Source organism: Trichomycterus rosablanca, chromosome 5 (assembly GCF_030014385.1).
Source record: "Trichomycterus rosablanca isolate fTriRos1 chromosome 5, fTriRos1.hap1, whole genome shotgun sequence".
Taxonomy (NCBI): Eukaryota; Metazoa; Chordata; class Actinopteri; order Siluriformes; family Trichomycteridae; genus Trichomycterus; species Trichomycterus rosablanca.
The window spans coordinates 27,652,607-27,672,273 of NC_085992.1; the positions used below are offsets into that span (position 1 = coordinate 27,652,607).

At 39.6% G+C, this 19,667-nt stretch overlaps 1 protein-coding gene across 1 annotated transcript in view; it reads left to right on the forward strand.

Moving 5' to 3' along the window:
• The window catches only part of LOC134314426 (synapse differentiation-inducing gene protein 1), a 49,990-nt gene extending 30,875 nt beyond the window's left edge, over positions 1-19,115 (forward strand). The window contains exon 3 of the mRNA XM_062995022.1: positions 18,939-19,115. Within this exon, the coding sequence (XP_062851092.1) occupies positions 18,939-19,097 (159 nt within the window). The 3' untranslated portion in view covers positions 19,098-19,115. The remainder of the gene's footprint in view (positions 1-18,938) is intronic.
• Positions 19,116-19,667: the final 552 nt, after the last annotated feature.

Below are 19,667 nucleotides of genomic sequence, written 5' to 3' on the forward strand. Positions count from 1 at the left end.
GGTTCTCCTACTTAGAGAGATGAGAGAGGTCTGTAATTTTCATCATAGGTACACTTCAACTATGAGAGACAAAATGAGAAAAAAAAATCCAGGAAATCACATTGTAGGATTTTTAAAGAATTTTTTTGTAAATTATGGTGGAAAATAAGTATTTGGTCAATAACAAACAAGCAAGATTTCTGGCTCTCACAGACCTGTAACTTCTTCTTTAAGAAGCTTTTTTGTCCTCCACTCGTTACCTGTATTAATGGCACCTGTTTGACCTTGTTATCTGTATAAAAGACACCTGTCCACAGCCTCAAACAGTCAGACTCCAAACTCAACCAAAAAGCTGTCGAAGAACACCAGGAAGAAAATTGTAGACCTGCACCAGGCTGGGAAGAGTGAATCTACAATAGGCAAGCAGGTTGGTGTGAATAAATCAATTGTGGGAGCAATTGTAAGAAAATGGAAGACATACAAGACCATTGATAATCTCCCTTGGGGTCAAGATCTCATCCCGTGGGGTCAAAATGATCATGGGAACGGTGAGCAAAAATCCCAGAACTACACGGAGGGACCTGATGAATGACCTGCAGAGAGCTGGGACCAAAGTAACAAAGGCTACCATCAGTAACACACTACGCCGAGAGGGACTCAAATCCTGCAGTGCCAGGTGTGTCCCCCTGCTTAAGCCAGTACATGTCCAGGCCCATCTGAAGTTTGCCAGAGAGCATATGGATGATCCAGAAGAGGATTGGGAGAATATCATGTGGTCAGATGAAACCAAAATGGAACTTTTTGGTAAAAACTCAACTCGTCGTGTTTGGAGGAAGAAGAAGAACCCAAGAACACCATACCTACTGTGAAGCATGGGGGTGGAAACATCATGCTTTGGGGCTGTTTTTCTGCAAAGGGGACAGGACGACTGATCCGTGTTAAGGGAAGAATGAACGGGGCCATGTATCGTGAGATTTTAGGCCAAAACCTCCTTCCATCAGTGAGAGCATTGAAGATGGAACGTGGCTGGGTCTTCCAGCATGACAATGATCCCAAACACACCGCTCGGGCAACGAAGGAGTGGCTCCGTAAAAAGCATTTCAAGGTCCTGGAGTGGCCTAGCCAGTCTCCAGACCTCAACCCCATAGAAAATTTGTGGAGTCCGTGTTGCCCAGCGACAGCCCCAAAACATCACTGCTCTAGAGGAGATCTGCATGGAGGAATGGGCCAAAATACCAGCTACAGTGTGTGCAAACCTGGTGAACTTTTGTTATTGACCAAATACTTATTTTCCACCATAATTTACAAAAAAATTCTTTAAAAATCCTACAATGTGATTTCCTGGATTAATTTTTCTCATTTTGTCTCTCATAGTTGAAGTGTACCTATGATGAAAATTACAGACCTCTCTCATCTTTCTAAGTAGGAGAACCTGCACAATCAGTGGCTGACTAAATACTTTTTGGCCCCACTGTATGTGGCCCGGCAGAGCTTAAAAGACGTATGATTGTCCTAAAATACACTGTAAAATTGTACATAAACTGCATCTCCCACAATGCATGCCGATTTTGTGACCCGCAAAGTGACCGCATCCCGCCACTAAATGGCAGTGTTTTTACATCAGCATTTAACTGAGGTGGTTTTCCAACAAGTGATGTTGAGAAATATTTACAAATAATTCCAAAATGTACAAGAGGAGAAAACTGATGCAGAAGGAAGGTAAATTAATGAAAGATGGGAAAGTGAATACAAGTTTGTGCTTCAAGAAGAAAAACCGGTACGTCTCTTGTGTTATGAGGCCGTGTCTGTGGTAAAGGAGTACAATATAAATGTAGACATACAGTACATTATAAATATACAGTATAAATTTGACATTTTGACAACAAACACAGAATTTAGCCTTTTGCAACAGCAAAACAGCAAATTGTCCAAGACTTAAAAGGCAGACTGCAATCACAGCAGGATACGTCACAATCGGCCCTCGATGAAAATGAGTTTGACATCTTTGCATTTTGATGTAACAACCTCACATTTGTAGATAATGATAGGTGCACTTATCTAGAGATGAAGGTGCCTTGTCAACAAATACTTAAATAAGACAGAGGCATGTGTACATGATCTGATTAACTGCTTTCAGAGTTTGCTCTGTGAGTAAACTTTTTATGTAATATGTTGGCATAGGAAAGGAAAGAGTGGGCATTTTAGGGAGGAAGCTGTGAATAAATAGCTTTTATGGAGAATGGATTGATGTGTTTAACAAAGCATAAAATAGCTTTTATGGAGAATGGATTGATGTGTTTCACAAAGCAGTTTGATGTGTATGTATAGTGTTGTGGGTGTTCTCACACTAGAGATTTGCAACGGCTATTTTATTGCATATCTATGTGCATTATAGTAACCATTATGTAATATTTACATGTAAGAAATCCTGTGTACTCACTCACTCACTCACTTTCTTAACTTCTTGTCCAATTAGGGTCGCGGGGGGGGTGCTGGAGCCTATCCCAGCTTTTCAATGGGCGCAAGGCACACAGTTACACCCTGGACGGGGTGCCAGTCCATCGCAGGGCAGACACACACATGCACACACATTCACCTATAGGGCAATTCAGTGTCTCCATTTAACCTGGCTGCATGTTTTTGTACTGTGGGAGGAAACCAGAGCTCCTGGAGGAAACCCACGCAGACACGGGGAGAATATGCAAACTCCACACAGAAAGGACCTGGACCTCCCCGCCTGGGGATCAAACCCAGGACCTTCTTGCTGTGAGGTGCCAGTGCTACCCACCGTGCCGCCCAAATCCTGTGTACTTTAAATCAAAATAATTACTTATAGAATCGAAATAACTCATAGATTTAATATCATTTATCTAGTATCTTCAGCATCACACCATTGTTAATTAGGTTTTGATTTGATGTTAATTTGGCATACATAAAGTGAAGTCATTACTAAGTATAGTGTCTCATCTGAGCAGAACAATAGAATTGTTAATCATGTTAGCATAGTGAGTTATGATTAGTCGCAAGAAAAAGAAATGAAGTTCTTTTTATTCATATACTGTCAATGTTCAGCTAGATTAAGAAAAAGCTATTGAAATGATCATCTGAATGACAATTTCTGTACAACATTTCAAGCATAGTTCTTAATTATTAAAATCAGCTGCACATAATTTACACTTGTGATACACTTGTGTAAAAAAAGCATGAACACAAAGCTAGCATATCAAGATTTTTCAAGAGGGTCTAAAACAGGGGTCACCAACACGGTGTCCCCGGGCACCTAGTCACCCGCAGGGACCATGTGAGTCGCCCGGAGAGCATGTTCTTAAAATAGCACTAGTCACCATGGAGCTCCGTCTGAAATTGTATTTGTGTTGCTGTTCTTTTCGACACTTGCACTGATGTAGATTTGAAAATGACAACACAGAATATAAAATTTTAAAACCAACGTTTTATGTATATATAAATTCTGATCTTGTCTGGGGGCGAACTTCAATATTGTGTTCAAAACAAATCTTAATCTCACACATTGCTAAGACAAGCAAGCAAGCGCAGCAACAATGGGTAGTGAAAAGCGATTTTTTACCAAAAACATTGCAGTAAAGTAAAAGAAAACAAAGCACTGAAGCTCCCTTTAGAACTGCGTTTTTTATAAAGAATTGAAAGGCTTTTTGGATGGGGAGGTCTTGAAAGGAGCAATATTTAATGACATACACTGTTTTCAAAGATGAGAAGAATGGTCCAGATGTAATCTCCACTCTCTCCAATGTCCAACTGGGGGCAAGTACAACGGTTAGAACAGTGTCGGCTATGTCCGGGAACATGATGAGGCAGCTGGACCCGGATCTGTTTAAGTGCAAGTAGTTTAGCATCCAGTGCGACGAGTCCGTGGAAAGCAGCAGTACATTCCAGCTTTTTAAAAAATCTTACATAAGTGATAATGTAAAACAAATAAGTGATAATTTGTAAAAAAAAATAAAATAATATCATTAAAGGTGAACCATGCAACTTTACGTAATTCAGGAAGTTTGTATCAAACAAGTAGCCCTTCGTATTGCTCAGTACCCTTGAAGTACAGTAGCTCTCAGTATCAGAAAGGTTGGAGACCCCTGGTCCAAAACAAGACTTTATCAGACCAGTATGAGCTTCTAAGCTGTCCATCTAAAACAGAATTAGCAAATAGGCAATAATGTAATAGGCAGAATTGTACATGAAGTGTTTTTCAGTGTAGTAAATAATCATTAACAATTTGGAAACCGCTTCATTATGTTACTTTTAAAGTGACAACAGGTTCTGACCAAAACACACAACATAATGTATTGAATTTACCACTACAATTTAATGGGTGTGATTTTAGTTTTGTATTCTGCATATGACACTTTAAACAACACTAAGATATATTGCTAAAAATCACTGTTCATTTTTCCTTGTGTTAAAAGCACCTCTTTAATCTTATTGTTTTCATGAAATTTTTACCAATGAACATAACAAATAATGCAACCAGTGTTAATAATAACCACAAAACATATAATTAAAATGTATAAAGCATTTAATCTTTAGTAGTCACCTTTCATACTTCTGTTATTTCTGACTAATGCCTTACCAAGGTGCAGCCACCTTACTTGATACTGTTTACCATTAAGCTTGACTAAGCTCTTCACATCATTTGCTTTGTTTTGGCCTCATATGTTGTGAATTTTAGGGAAGAAATATCAGAAAAGACACAATTGTTTGTTTGGATGCTCAGATGCTTTGGATACAAGCATCTGTTAAATGCCATAAATGTAAATAGAGATTATTATAGAGATTATATAGTAGACTATATAGTAAAACATTTTCTATCCTGGCTTGAATGTGTGCTGACACAGGCTGTAGTTAGTATTTCCTCTTTAGTCCTATAGTGAATTCTTGGTGGCAAGTAATGCAGTATTTGCACAAATCCCTCATTACACAGCAAAATTAAATTAAAATCTGCTGTGTTTACAAGGATCCAGCAGGACTCCGATGAACAATATGAAAGGTAATTATCCACTGCAGGTGTTAATGTAATGCTGTAAGTGTACTGGGGAGTTTGCTGGGGAGTTGCTGCATGCTATCCTCACCATTCTACAGTAATTATTGTGATAAGAGTTAACTTATCTTTGTGATTTTTACCCCACAGCATTTTAGTAACCACTAAATACAGAGAATACATGTATTATAAAATATAAAATATTTAAAAACAAGAAAAAGCATGGTCAACCTTTTTGTTTGCTGAGTGACCCACATGTATATGCTCAAAATTTTACAATCCTGCCGCTCAGGTGGCACAGTGGTAAAACATGCTAGCACACCAAAGCTGACATTTCAAACTTGGTGCACCACTTCGAACTGATGCAATTACGACCTTTGCTGGCTGATTTATGGCGCCTACATGAGGAATCAAGGAATACTGTGGACAAAGTGTGGCTCTCCGTACACAAAGCTGATCCGCATATGAACTCGCCTTGTGAGGGAATAAAGATGCAGTCGGCTATTGCACACATGTCGGAGGGGGTGTGTGTCAGTCTCGCTCACCTCAATCAAAAGTGGAGATCAGCATCAGTAGAGAGGAAGCATAATGCAATCGGGTAATTGGATATGACTAAATTGGGAGGAAAACTGGGAAAAATACATTTTTACAATCCTAGCAGAACCCTATTTGTTACCACATTAGAGACATGAATGAGACATAGTGTTTATGTAAATGATATTTTAATTGCCATGACAGATGTTTCAACTAAATATCACATTTTAAAGAAATTTAGAAATGTAACAGCTGTCAAACTGCCTGAAAATGCCTGAAAAAAGTGTATAAAATTATGACTGCAAAAGCTAAATATTAATTTAAAATATTATACACGTTGCTCTGCCTTGCCGGCTGAAGGCTGAGCCATGAACAACGATTGGCCGGTTGTTCAGGTGGGCGGGACTAAGCCGGATATGGGTCTCTCTCTGTCAGCATGGTGCAATTACGACCTCTGCTGGCTGATTAGAGGCGCCTGCATAGAGATGGGGAAGGAGTGCTTTTAGGGTGTGTCTCTCCGTACACAACGCTAGGTGGCACAACACTCGTCAATGTGTGGGTGATAAGATGCATGTGGCTTGCTGCCCACGTGTCGGAGGAAGCACGATGCAATTGGGCAATTGGACGCGCTAAAGAGGGAGAAAAAGGGGAGAAAATGCATTAAAAAATATATATGTTACACACGTTGAACCAACCTGCTTAATGTAAATGGACAAATCCTTGTATCTAGCTTCCTGAACCCCATACAATGTCAGGTTCAATATCACAAAAAGGTTTTGGACAGATTTGTGCATTGCACAAAGTCAGCTATTTAAATGTACATCCAAATTTAACATGTAGCAGCAGTGCACTGCAAATATTTTTGTAGCTGTCAAAGCAATAAATCATAATAGTATAAGGTTACCTTTTTATTTGCCAAGATCTTGGTAATAAATCATGGTCATATAGCTGTCTCTGTAAAAGCAGATATATTGAAATATAATTTGATTTCTTCTTTCTCCTTGCAGATATAAATAGATTTTTCTCATTGCTGACCTGGTCAGTAATGGATGATGACTCTAAAGTTAGCATATAATCATTGTCCTTTGTCCTTGATTGTACCAAACAGCATTTCTAAACAGTCGGGAACATTGGAGCAGTAAACATGGAAAACAATTATATTACAGAAATAAAAATACGTTGTTGGCCTACTATATGAGTTTAAAAGCTAAAATGTATGCCCTAGCAGGAGAAATTACACATATTTTGTTGACGAGTGAGCAATGCAGGACTAAAGAATTCAAAAAGGCCTTGATGTACCAGCACTGATGATGAATTGTTGAATTTTTAACAAAGCCCTATAATGATATCAATAACTTTAATTAGATTTGCTTCTCAGTTTTGTCAGATACTATTTCAGAGGAAAAATTGTACATAGAGCTGCATTTCAATAAACATTCCTATCATTCATTAAATAATGCATTGTTGTACAACCCCAAATCAGAAAAAGTTGGGACAGTATGGTAAATGCAAATAATAAAAAACACAGAGTTTCTTACATTTACTTTGACTTTTATTTCATTGCAGACAGGATGAACCTGAGATATTTTATGTTTTGTCTTCATTTTCATTTCATTTATTAATAAACATCCATTCCTGCATTTCAGGCCTGCACATTCCAAAAAAATGGGGCTAGTATAGCATTTACCACGTAGGTCCGGAGCACACAATGTCCATTTTTTCCAAAAAAGACCTGGAATTCTGATTAATCTGACCAGAATACACATTTCCACTGTGTGATGGTCCATCCTAAATGCCTCAGAGCCCAGAGAAGTCGATGCTGCTTCTGGACATGGTTAACATAAGGCTTCTTTTTTGCACAGTAAAGTTGTAAGTGGCATTTGTGCATGTAACTCCGTATTGTAGTGCTTGACAAAGGTTTGCCAAAGTAATCCCTCACCCATGTGGTTATATCAGCTATTGTTGAGTGGCAGTTCTTAATGCAGTGCCGTCTGAGGGATCGAAGATCACGTGTGCCCTTGGTCTTTACGCTCTAAAATTCCTCCTGATTCCTTGAATTGTTTAATGATATTATGCACTGTAGAGGGAGAAATATGCGAATTCCTTCCAATCTTTCTTTAATGTTCATTGTTTTTAAACATTTCAATCATTTTCTCATGCATTTGTTGACAGACTGGAGATCCTCTGACCATCTTTGCTCATCAAAGACTCAGCCTTTCCTGGATGCTGCTTTTGTACTAAACCATGATTACAATCACGTGTTGACATCATTTGTTTGGAATCACATCATTATTTATTTTTTTATTTTTTTATTTTTTTTACCTCATTACTAGTTCTAAATTGCCCCCGTCCCAACTTTTTTTGGAATGTGTTGCAGGCCTGAAATGCAGGAATGGAGGTATATTAACAAATGAAGTGAAGTTGACCAGACAAAACATGAAATATTTTGGGTTCAAACTGTCTCAATCAAATAAAAGTTAAAGTAAATGTAAGGAACACTGCATTTTTATTTTCATTTTCCATACTGTCCCAGTTTTTTCTGATTTGGGGTTGTACATTACTGGTGTGTTTGTAAGTGTATTTCTCCCACATCACATGAAAACTTGCAAAAATAAATATTACTAAAAATAATGATTAATTTGTTATGCATTTAGTACAGTATTATGCAAATTGGGACACAGCCAGAGTTGCTTTATTAAACTACCTGCCTAACTACACTACATAACTGAATTGTGTCTGTAGAACATGCATATATTTGCCCCAAAATAAAACACCAGGTTGTATTACCAGTTACTGGTCTTAGAGTAATGCTGTGTAGTAAGAAAATAGAGTTCCAGTACTAGATTATTGGGTGAAAGTCTAAAACAGCTTAATTTCAACCCTTATCCTTCACTGAAATAAGTGACATACATCTCTGATTGGTGGACTTGATTGATTAGTCATAAGATATATCTCTGCACTCTGTAACAGATGACTCAGTATCATTTTTACAAGTACCATGCCAAAAAAAAAATTCATATTTAATTCAGTGGCGTAAGAGCATTTTTGACAGGTGCTAAATATGTCCTTGTAAGTGCAGATTATTTTTAACATGGATTATAAAGTGTTCTATTCAAATATTAGAGTAAAAGTGTTTTGTTTTTTACATAATGTACAACCAAAGAAATGACAGTAAAACCAGAACTCATTCTTAGTGACCTAGCAGTAACTATTAAACACATTTCAGGGTGGCACGGTGGCTCGGTGGGTAGCACTCTCACCTCACAGCAAGAAGGTCCTAGATTTGATCCCCAGGTGGGGTGGTCTGGGTCCTTTCTTTCTTTTTTTTGCTATTTTGTTTATGCAGTTTTTCTCCCAATTTAGTGCAGTCAATTCGTCTTCCGCTGCTGGAGACTCCGGTCGTGTCCGAGGAGGGTATATTCGCCTGCTTCATGCTCTCTCCGATGCGTGCACGGTCCACCGAATCTTTCTTTTTTTATGCATTTTCTTCTTTTTCTCCCGATTTTTAGCACATCCAATTTATACCCAGTTGCGTTATGCTTCCTCTACTGGTGCTGACCCCCTCCCCGAATGAGGAGAGCGAACTGACACACGATCCCTCCGACATGTGTGCAGTAGCCAACTGCATCTTTTTACCTGCATGAGGCAAGTTCATTTGTGGATCAGCCTTGTGCATGGAGAGCCACACCCTGATCGCATTATTTCTCAACTCTGTGCAGACGCCATCAATCAGCCAGCAGAGGTCGTAATTGCATCAGTTATGAGGTCCCTATCAGGCTCCCTCCCTGGATGCACAACAGTCAAATGTTGTTCATATAGCCGCCCAGCCCAGCCGGATGGCAGAATTAACGCATGAGGCCAATATTCGGGCGCGGAGAGCCACGCACTGATCCCTGTGCTCCTTCACTTTCTGTACAGATGCTTCGGGCTACTAACCAGGGTCCTTACACAGCGGTTGAAGACCCCACTCACATTAGTCCGGTCTTTTACCCACCCGGCAGACTTTAAATGGCCATTTATGTCTGCTGCAGGCGTTGCCAATTATGCTCGCTAGAGGGCGCTCAGCCGACCTGTAGCAGAGCTGAGGTTCAAACTCAGATAATAAACTCAAATAATACATTTTACATACATTTTAATGCAAAGGTTTACATAGACTTTTAAGAGTCAAGTATGTCAATCCACTATACATACATCACACCTGATATTTGGTTGTACTGTATGTCCCTTAGCTTTTTTCACCTCAGTCAGCTGATTTCGATAGCCATTAACACACTTCTTACACTTTGAACTTCTGAACTTTTAGAATTTTGAATTTCACCAAACGTGTTGGTTTTTGGTGTAGAAATGACTTCTTACCACATACTGAAGTCCATATATTTTCAACGTGTCAAAACTAAAGGAAAAGTGTGCCAAAGGCTTAATTAAAGTCTGATTTATCTATTTCAAACCCAGTTTTGATATGCATTTATTATTTCTTACACTTATAATTCATCAATGTCAATTCAACAGCCCCAATTCTGATCATTGTAGAAATGATCAATATACAAGAGGGGGGCGGACACACACGCAGGGATTTTAATGATGATTTAATAATAACAAAAGACAAATCTACACAAGACAAGACATACGAACACGTGACCTATGCTAAGCTAAATGCTAATGCTAACTAAACACACATAACGTGACAACTATCCTGAACCTAAGCGTACAATGCTAAAGCTAAACATGAACGAACACAAAACATGAACAAGACTAAACAAGGCTTCTAAACATGAACAAGACTAACACAAAACAAGTCTTTTAAACAGGAAGCATGAGTAAGAGCTAGAGCTAGAAACCCTGACAAACCTGACATGAGCTAGAAATCCAAAAGCATGACAAAGTCAAAATAGTCTCCACAGTAGGATCCACAGCTCCTTGCTTAATTGCCCTAAGCATTATATACAGTGTATCACAAAAGTGAGTACACCCCTCACATTTCTGCAAATATTTCATTATATCTTTTCATGGGACAACACTATAGAAATAAAACTTGGATATAACTTAGAGTAGTCAGTGTACAACTTGTATAGCAGTGTAGATTTACTGTCTTCTGAAAATAACTCAACACAGCCATTAATGTCTAAATGGCTGGCAACATAAGTGAGTACACCCCACAGTGAACATGTCCAAATTGTGCCCAAAGTGTCAATATTTTGTGTGACCACCATTATTATCCAGCACTGCCTTAACCCTCCTGGGCATGGAATTCACCAGAGCTGCACAGGTTGCTACTGGAATCCTCTTCCACTCCTCCATGATGACATCACGGAGCTGGTGAATGTTAGACACCTTGAACTCCTCCACCTTCCACTTGAGGATGCGCCACAGGTGCTCAATTGGGTTTAGTCCATCACCTTTACCTTCAGCTTCCTCAGCAAGGCAGTTGTCATCTTGGAGGTTGTGTTTGGGGTCGTTATCCTGTTGGAAAACTGCCATGAGGCCCAGTTTTCGAAGGGAGGGGATCATGCTCTGTTTCAGAATGTCACAGTACATGTTGGAATTCATGTTTCCCTCAATGAACTGCAGCTCCTCAGTGCCAGCAACACTCATGCAGCCCAAGACCATGATGCTACCACCACCATGCTTGACTGTAGGCAAGATACAGTTGTCTTGGTACTTCTCACCAGGGCGCCGCCACACATGCTGGACACCATCTGAGCCAAACAAGTTTATCTTGGTCTCGTCAGACCACAGGGCATTCCAGTAATCCATGTTCTTGGACTGCTTGTTTTCAGCAAACTGTTTGCGGGCTTTCTTGTGCGTCAGCTTCCTTCTGGGATGACGACCATGCAGACCGAGTTGATGCAGTGTGCGGCGTATGGTCTGAGCACTGACAGGCTGACCTCCCACGTCTTCAACCTCTGCAGCAATGCTGGCAGCACTCATGTGTCTATTTTTTAAAGCCAACCTCTGGATATGACGCCGAACACGTGGACTCAACTTCTTTGGTCGACCCTGGCGAAGCCTGTTCCGAGTGGAACCTGTCCTGGAAAACCGCTGTATGACCTTGGCCACCATGCTGTAGCTCAGTTTCAGGGTGTTAGCAATCTTCTTATAGCCCAGGCCATCTTTGTGGAGAGCAACAATTCTATTTCTCACATCCTCAGAGAGTTCTTTGCCATGAGGTGCCATGTTGAATATCCAGTGACCAGTATGAGAGAATTGTACCCAAAACACCAAATTTAACAGCCCTGCTCCCCATTTACACCTGGGACCTTGACACATGACACCAGGGAGGGACAACGACACATTTTGGCACAATTTGGACATGTTCACTGTGGGGTGTACTCACTTATGTTGCCAGCTATTTAGACATTAATGGCTGTGTGTTGAGTTATTTTCAGAAGACAGTAAATCTACACTGCTATACAAGTTGTACACTGACTACTCTAAGTTGTATCCAAGTTTCATGTCTATAGTGTTGTCCCATGAAACGATATAATGAAATATTTGCAGAAATGTGAGGGGTGTACTCACTTTTGTGATACACTGTATGTGCTCCTGGAGAGAGGGGCGTGGCACATAAACAAACTCCAGAAGCAGAGGCCCGATTCGTGACACTGCCATAACCTACTTGCCTCTTACAAATGTGGGTAATTTTTTACTGTAAGTCTTTTTAAATGACCTGTTTGAAAAGAGTACTTATGTGTCATGTCAAATTTCAAAAAATAACCTGCAGATCATGTTGTGTTGTAATCATTTTTTCTTTTTATTTGTTGATGCTCATTATGATTATAGCAGCTATTTTGCAGATAGTCCAGTAGGTTTGCAAGGCTATGTGCTGTGCACTGACATCCGTACCAGGAGAATACTTAAATAATTTACTAGCACTGCCACTAACCTCTGACAAACACACTTGGACAAATCTTTCCTAAAGCAGGAACAGTTGGTTAAATAAAATAAAGACTGATTATCTTCATGGCCATGTACAAGAATATCTCGTCGTCAGTGTTTTCTTTTACTCATGCATTTTGAACACTCCTCTGACTCACTTCATTCATCTTCTAGTTTGGTGCTGTGCTCTGCAATTGATTTTCAAAGTGCAGCCAAAAAAATTAGGGTCCCGTGAGGGTAATAATGCATAAGTGTGTTTGTGTGTGAATATTTTAGAAATTAAAGAAAGAAATGTTTGTTATGTAAATGTATTTTAAATGACTCTGCCTGCTCAGTCAGCCTACTCTCACACAGGCTTTCCTGCTGAAACTCAAGCAGACAGCAGTGATTGTAAAACTCATAATACATTAGATAGCAGCTCTATATCAACAGTTAATTAGGTTATTAACAGAGCAAAGGGGGAACAAAAGGGGTTGAGATAAAAATTTTCCCCATTTATTTAAAGAAATAAAATACAGGGTGGGCCATTTATATGGATACACCTAAATAAAATGGGAATGGTTGGTGATATTAACTTCCTGTTTGTGGCACATTAGTATATGGGAGGGGGAAAACTTTTCAAGATGGGTGGTGACCATGGCGGCCATTTTGAAGTCGGCCATTTTGGATCCAACTTTAGTTTTTTCAATGGGAAGAGCGTCATGTGACACATCAAACTTATTGAGAATTTCACAAACAATGGTGTGCTTGGTTTTAACGTAACTTTATTCTTTCATGAGTTATTTACAAGTTTCTGACCACTTATAAAATGTGTTCAAAGTGCTGCCCATTGTGTTGGATTGTCAATGCAACCCTCTTCTCCCACTCTTCACACACTGATAGCAACACCGCAGAAGAAATGCTAGCACAGGCTTCCAGTATCCGTAGTTTCAGGTGCTGCACATCTCGTATCTTCACAGCATAGACAATTGCCTTCAGATGACCCCAAAGATAAAAGTCTAAGGGGGTCAGATCGGGAGACCTTGGGGGCCATTCAACTGGCCCACGACGACCAATCCACTTTCCAGGAAACTGTTCATCTAGGAATGCTCGGACCTGACACCCATAATGTGGTGGTGCACCATCTTGCTGGAAAAACTCAGGGAACGTGCCAGCTTCAGTGCATAAAGAGGGAAACACATCATCATGTAGCAATTTCAAATATCCAGTGGCCTTGAGGTTTCCATTGATGAAGAATGGCCCCACTATCTTTGTACCCCATATACCACACCATACCATCAATTTTTGTGTTCCAACAGTCTTGGAGGGATCTATCCAATGTGGGTTAGTGTCAGACCAATAGCGGTGGTTTTGTTTGTTAACTTCACCATTCACATAAAAGTTTGCCTCATCACTGAACAAAATGTTCTGTGTAAACTGAGGGTCCTGTTCCAATTTTTGTTTTGCCCATTCTGCAAATTCAGTGCGCCGATCTGGGTCATCCTCGTTGAGATGCTGCAGCAGCTGGAGTTTGTAAGGGTGCCATTTGTGAGTAGCTAATATCCGCCGAAGGGATGTTCGACTGATGCCACTCTCCAGTGACATGCGGCGAGTGCTACGCTGTGGGCTCTTGCTGAATGAAGCTAGGACAGCCACTGATGTTTCTTCATTAGTGACAGTTTTCATGCGTCCACATTTTGGCAAATCCAACACTGAACCAGTTTCACGAAACTTGGCAAGCAGTTTGCTAACTGTAGCATGGGAGATGGGTGGTCTCGTAGGGTGTCTTGCATTGAAATCTGCTGCAATGACCCGGGTACTGCGTTCACCAGACATCAACACAATTTCTATCCGCTCCTCACGTGTTAACCTCTGCGACATGTCAATGGCTGTAAACAAAGAGAAGCTTGTAAATAACTCATGAAAGAATAAAGTTAAAATACGTTAAAACCAAGCACACCATTGTTTTTCTTGTGAAATTCTCAATAAGTTTGATGTGTCACATGACCCTCTTCCCATTGAAAAAACTAAAGTTGGATCCAAAATGGCCGACTTCAAAATGGCCGCCATGGTCACCACCCATCTTGAAAAGTTTTCCCCCTACCATATACTAATGTGCCACAAACAGGAAGTTAATATCACCAACCATTCCCATTTTATTTAGGTGTATCCATATAAATGGCCCACCCTGTACTATCAAAATGCTGTGTTAACAATACATTGTTACATTATATGTCACAATCTGTTGTGGATCTGATCTGATATCAGGTACAGTAGATATCATGCCATCAAATGCAAATGCAAAAATGGGAATCACTGTAACCCACTCTTGGATGTCTCACAATAGCCTGACCATTAATCTGTCTTCCACATAGACCATATGCAAAATGATAATAATGTTTATGAATGAGGCACTTTTTATTGAATCTGAAATCTTCACATAAAAATAGATTTAATTACAAATATATGTAAAATAATCTAATGAAATGTATTTAAAAGTATGAAATAAAATGATTACAAACTACTTATAAGTCTAGTCTAGATGTAATCACAATTATAGAGCTTGTATTTTTAGTCTCCACTGGAACACAAATTCGGAGTTTAGGGGCAGTTATAAAAACTATATGTTCCACCAGATGAGCCTCTAATGATCCTAGGGATTAAGAGAATTTCTGCACTGGATGAACAAAATAATTAGGATTGGCTATACGGCTTTAGAGGATCAGCAAAAAATGCAAGTCTAAATCATTTAGGGAATTAAAGATCATTAGCATGACCTTGCAGTCAATGCTGATTTTAACAGACAGTCAGTATTTACTACATATAACCATATATATACACTGATCAGCCATAACATTAAAAACCACCTCCTCGTTTCTACACTCACTGTCCATTTTATCAGCTCCAATTACCATATAGGAGCACTTTGTAGTTCTACAATTACTGACTGTAGTCCATCTGTTTCTCTGCATGCTTGTTAGCCCCCTTTCTTGCTATTCTTCATGGTTCAGGACTCTCACAGGACCACCACAGAGTAGATATTATTTGGGTGGTGGATCATTCTCAGCACTGCAGTGACACTGACATGGTGGTGGTGTGTTAGTGTGTGTTGTGCTGGTATGAGTGGATCAGACACAGCAATGCTGACAGAGTTTTTCACTGCTGGACTGAGAATAGTCCACCAACCAAATATAGCCAGCCTACAGCGCCCTGTGGGCAGCGTCCTGTGACCACTGATGAAGGTCTAGAAGATGACCAACTCAAACAGCAGCAATAGATGAGCGATCGTCTCTGACTTTACATCTACAAGGTGGACCAACTAGGTAGGAGTGTCTTATAGAGTGCACAGTGAGTGGACACGGTATTTAAAAACTCCAGCAGCGCTGCTGTGTCTTATCCACTCATACCAGCACAACACACACCATGTCAGTGTCACTGCAGTGCTGAGAATCATCCACCACCTAAATAATACCTACTCTGTGGTGGTCCTGTGGGGGTCCTGACCATTAAAAAACAGGGTGAAGCAGGCTAAAATTGTATGTAAACAGATGGACTACAGTCAGTAATTGTAGAACTACAAAGTGCTTCTATATGGTAAGTGGAGCTGATAAAATGGACAGTGAGTGTAGAAACAAGGAGGTGGTTTTAATATTATGGCTGATCAGTGTATTTTTATATAACACCTTTTTTAGAAAAGTTGGGTCGCCTTGTTAAACTACAATCAATAACTGACAAAAACAGAAAGAAAAGATGTCAAATTTTTTACTGATTAACTTTTTTGTATATATAAACACATTTACAATTTGATGCCTGGCAAAATGTCCCAATTTTACTGGAAGTGGAATATTTTTAAATAAAAAAAAATCCTTCTCTAACATTTTTAACAATTTGAAGTTTTCATTTAAAATAAAACAATAAAACAACTGTTAGCTATTGAATAAAAAATCATCATGAATAAATCATGAGATGAGTTTAGTAATTCTACTATTCTGAGTCTAGTTTTTATTTTTGATGCAGGCCTGTAGTAATCAGCTTTTGTATTTGCCTTATAATGCTAAGATGACTTTTCCTATGATTGGCTGATAGATTAGAATTCCTGTCTGATAAAGAACATGAACAAGCCATGTTGGAGCCTGGTTGATGGCTGCACACTTGATCAGAGATATAAGCCATAAGGCTTGATGAAGACAGACTGCTATTCTCTGTCCATTATCCAGTAGATCAAATGAATACAAACAAAAAAAACTGGCTAGGTTAAAAGAGACTTCTGCCACCGAGGAGAAGGAAGAGAACATGGCAGCAGGGTGTTGAATTGATCAAAAATGCCTGCCCAACATTTGCTGAACTTCAAAGGCTTTGAAAGCCCTTAGGAGAGAACTGAATCACTGGCACTCTAATTATTTATGCCAGGACTCTCTGCCAGCACCCCCTGTCAGTCAGCTGGAGAGGGGCCAACTAATAATTTCTGCTAGCTGTTTTCTCTCCTCTCTCATCATCTCTTTCCAATTTTAGTCTAAAAATATTCTCTGCTAGTTATTCTCAGTTTATTTAATCACTAGCTGAACATCTTTAATTACATCTAGTGATGATTTGTAAACAGCACAAGAATAAAATGAATATACTTATTCCCTGAGTAGACAGCAAGCCGACTGAGATTTTTCTCTATACCACCTAACCAACTATATTAATCTAAACCACATCTGGACCAGGTTTTTTCAAAGACTTGAATTTGCCAGTCAGCAACATATTTCTACAATGAGCTTTAACATAAACAGAAGACCATGCTACCCCCTACATTTTTGTGCCGCTCGTGTCAGGACTTGACCAGACAGTAGGAGTAGCTGTTGCAGTGGCAGTGGCAGCAAGGTTACTTTACATTCAGCATTCCCTCTGATAGATACGGCCAATAGTGTTTGTTAAGTGCCCGGCCAGAGTGATGCAGAGTCTGGGAAGTGGTGGGCTGGTGTATAAGACTGCTGCCATCCGAGCGCAATTAAGCACAATATGAAAATAGTTTCTCGTATGTGCAAGGTGGAATAAGAAAGTGTTCTGGTCCCTTTGTGCACTTTGAGTGAATATATATAAATATAAAACATGCACTGCACATGACCTAGTTTGTATACATCTTTACGGTAAAAGATGGTGGTGGCAGCATTGGGGTGCTTCTTTTTTTTTCTCCACATTTTCCTCCCGATTTAGCACACTCAATTTTGTCTTCCGCTGCTGAGAGATACCAGATTGCATCCGAGAAGAGCACGTTGCTGTACACGCCTCTTCCGACACGTGCACAGCCCTCCTCTTCTCACCCATACATTCTGCACAGGCGTCACTTCTGCCAATCAGGGTCCTTACACAGCGTATGAAGAACCACCCACCCACCCACACATAGTCTGGCCCCCACCCTGCAGATACGGTGACCAATTAGTATCTGCTGCAGGCACTGCCAATTATACCCGCCAGATGGTGCCCAGCCGACCGGTGGCAACACTGAGTTTCGAACTCAGCCCCGCTGTGCCACCTGGGCGCCAATATCACTGGGGTGCTTTTCGACGACAGGGACAGAATGAATAATAAGAATGAATGATGTATAAAGCCAAATACAGGAGCAACCTGGAGAAAACCTCCCTCAGTCCAAACTACTATTGGCACTAATGTTCACCTTTTTTTAACATGGCAGGTTTCTGAATATCCAGTAGTGACATAGCCAAAGCCCGGACTTAAACACCTTTGAACATCGGTGAAGAGACCTAAAAAAAGCAGATTAAAAAAATCTAGTCATCACATCTGGTAGAACTTGAAAAGATCTGCTATAAAGAATGAGATAAACTGCCCAAATCTGGGTGTGCAAAACTTGTAGAGACGTATCTAAAATGACTTGCATCTGTAATTGCTGCAAAAAGCTTCTACAAAGTATTGAATAAAAGTATTGAAAAAAGGTTCTCGTCATTATGGGAGATTTTGTGTAGATTAATGGGGAAAAAATGCAATCAAATGTATTTAAAATCAAATTCGCAACACAAAGTGTGTAAAAAGGTCTAGGTTTTTTTATTTTAATAATATGCATTTTGTGCTCTAGGTCCTGCTAATGTGCTGTGGTTGCTTCCCATGTCATATGGATGTAATTCTTTGTCGATATTCCTGCAAGTTGTAATAAATAGGGGCCATTACAGCTTCCTAAAACAGACTTGGAGGAAAAATAATGACTCCCATCTGAAAAAAACATTTTGTCTCACTGCTTCATTAGTATTCTGATTCTGCTGCTACCAGGATCACCTGCAGTGAGGTTAGATTTTTATCTATCTCATTTTGTCCCCTAAATTTAGGGATGCTGCGCTACATTTACAAAGCTGGCTCAAAGAATGAATTCTCAGATTGCAAGTTAGCCAGAGATTAAAGGCTAAGTCAAAGCTAAATTACTAAATGCACTGTTATTTCTGGTTAAAACGTTTGATCTTTTCCATTGCTATATGGATGAATACATGGACTTGTCATTTTTATACTATAATGATAGTGAAGTCATTAACTGATGTAATTTTTGTTTGTCTGTTTTGCCCTCCAGACTAACAAGGCGGTGAACAAAGGGGATTTTCACCATGCCAGCTCTAGCTCCAGACGGGCTCTCTTCCTAGCTGTGCTGTCCATCACCATTGGGACTGGCATTTATGTTGGTGTGGCAGTGGCACTTATTGCATACCTTTCTAAGAACAACCACTTGTAGCCTCACCTCGTCTCCCATCCTGAGCCATCAGCTAATGTGGATTTACTACAAAGGGCCATGAAGAAATAAAGCACTGAGTAATGATCTACTGTACACATTCAGCTCCTGCACATCCGAATCACATTCAATTATTAGGTGGATTCTCATTTGTACAGATTTATAGTAGTGATTATTTTAAATTGTAAGATCATGTTATTGCTTTTTTAATATTCATTGTTTATCCTAATGTCAAGACATGTTGAAGTATTATATAAATTATCACTGTATCTGTCTACAAGGCAAGAACAGTATCATGTTATTGAGCTTGAATAGCCACATTATTTATTGAGCCAGTTTAAACCTTGTGTAGTCCTAACATTATGTATACTCCCACTGTCCTAAGGGTCAAAAATGTAACACCTTTACTAAACTCCTAAAAAACCCTAAAATGAAACAGCTCAGTTGAATTTTAAACCCCAAATCTATTTTGCATGGAGGAACAACCTGCCATTCATTAAATTATCTTGGGTCACTGTAAAAAAAGTCATCAAATTTCTTAATCAAGGTCGCTCAGGTGGCGCAGTGGTGTCG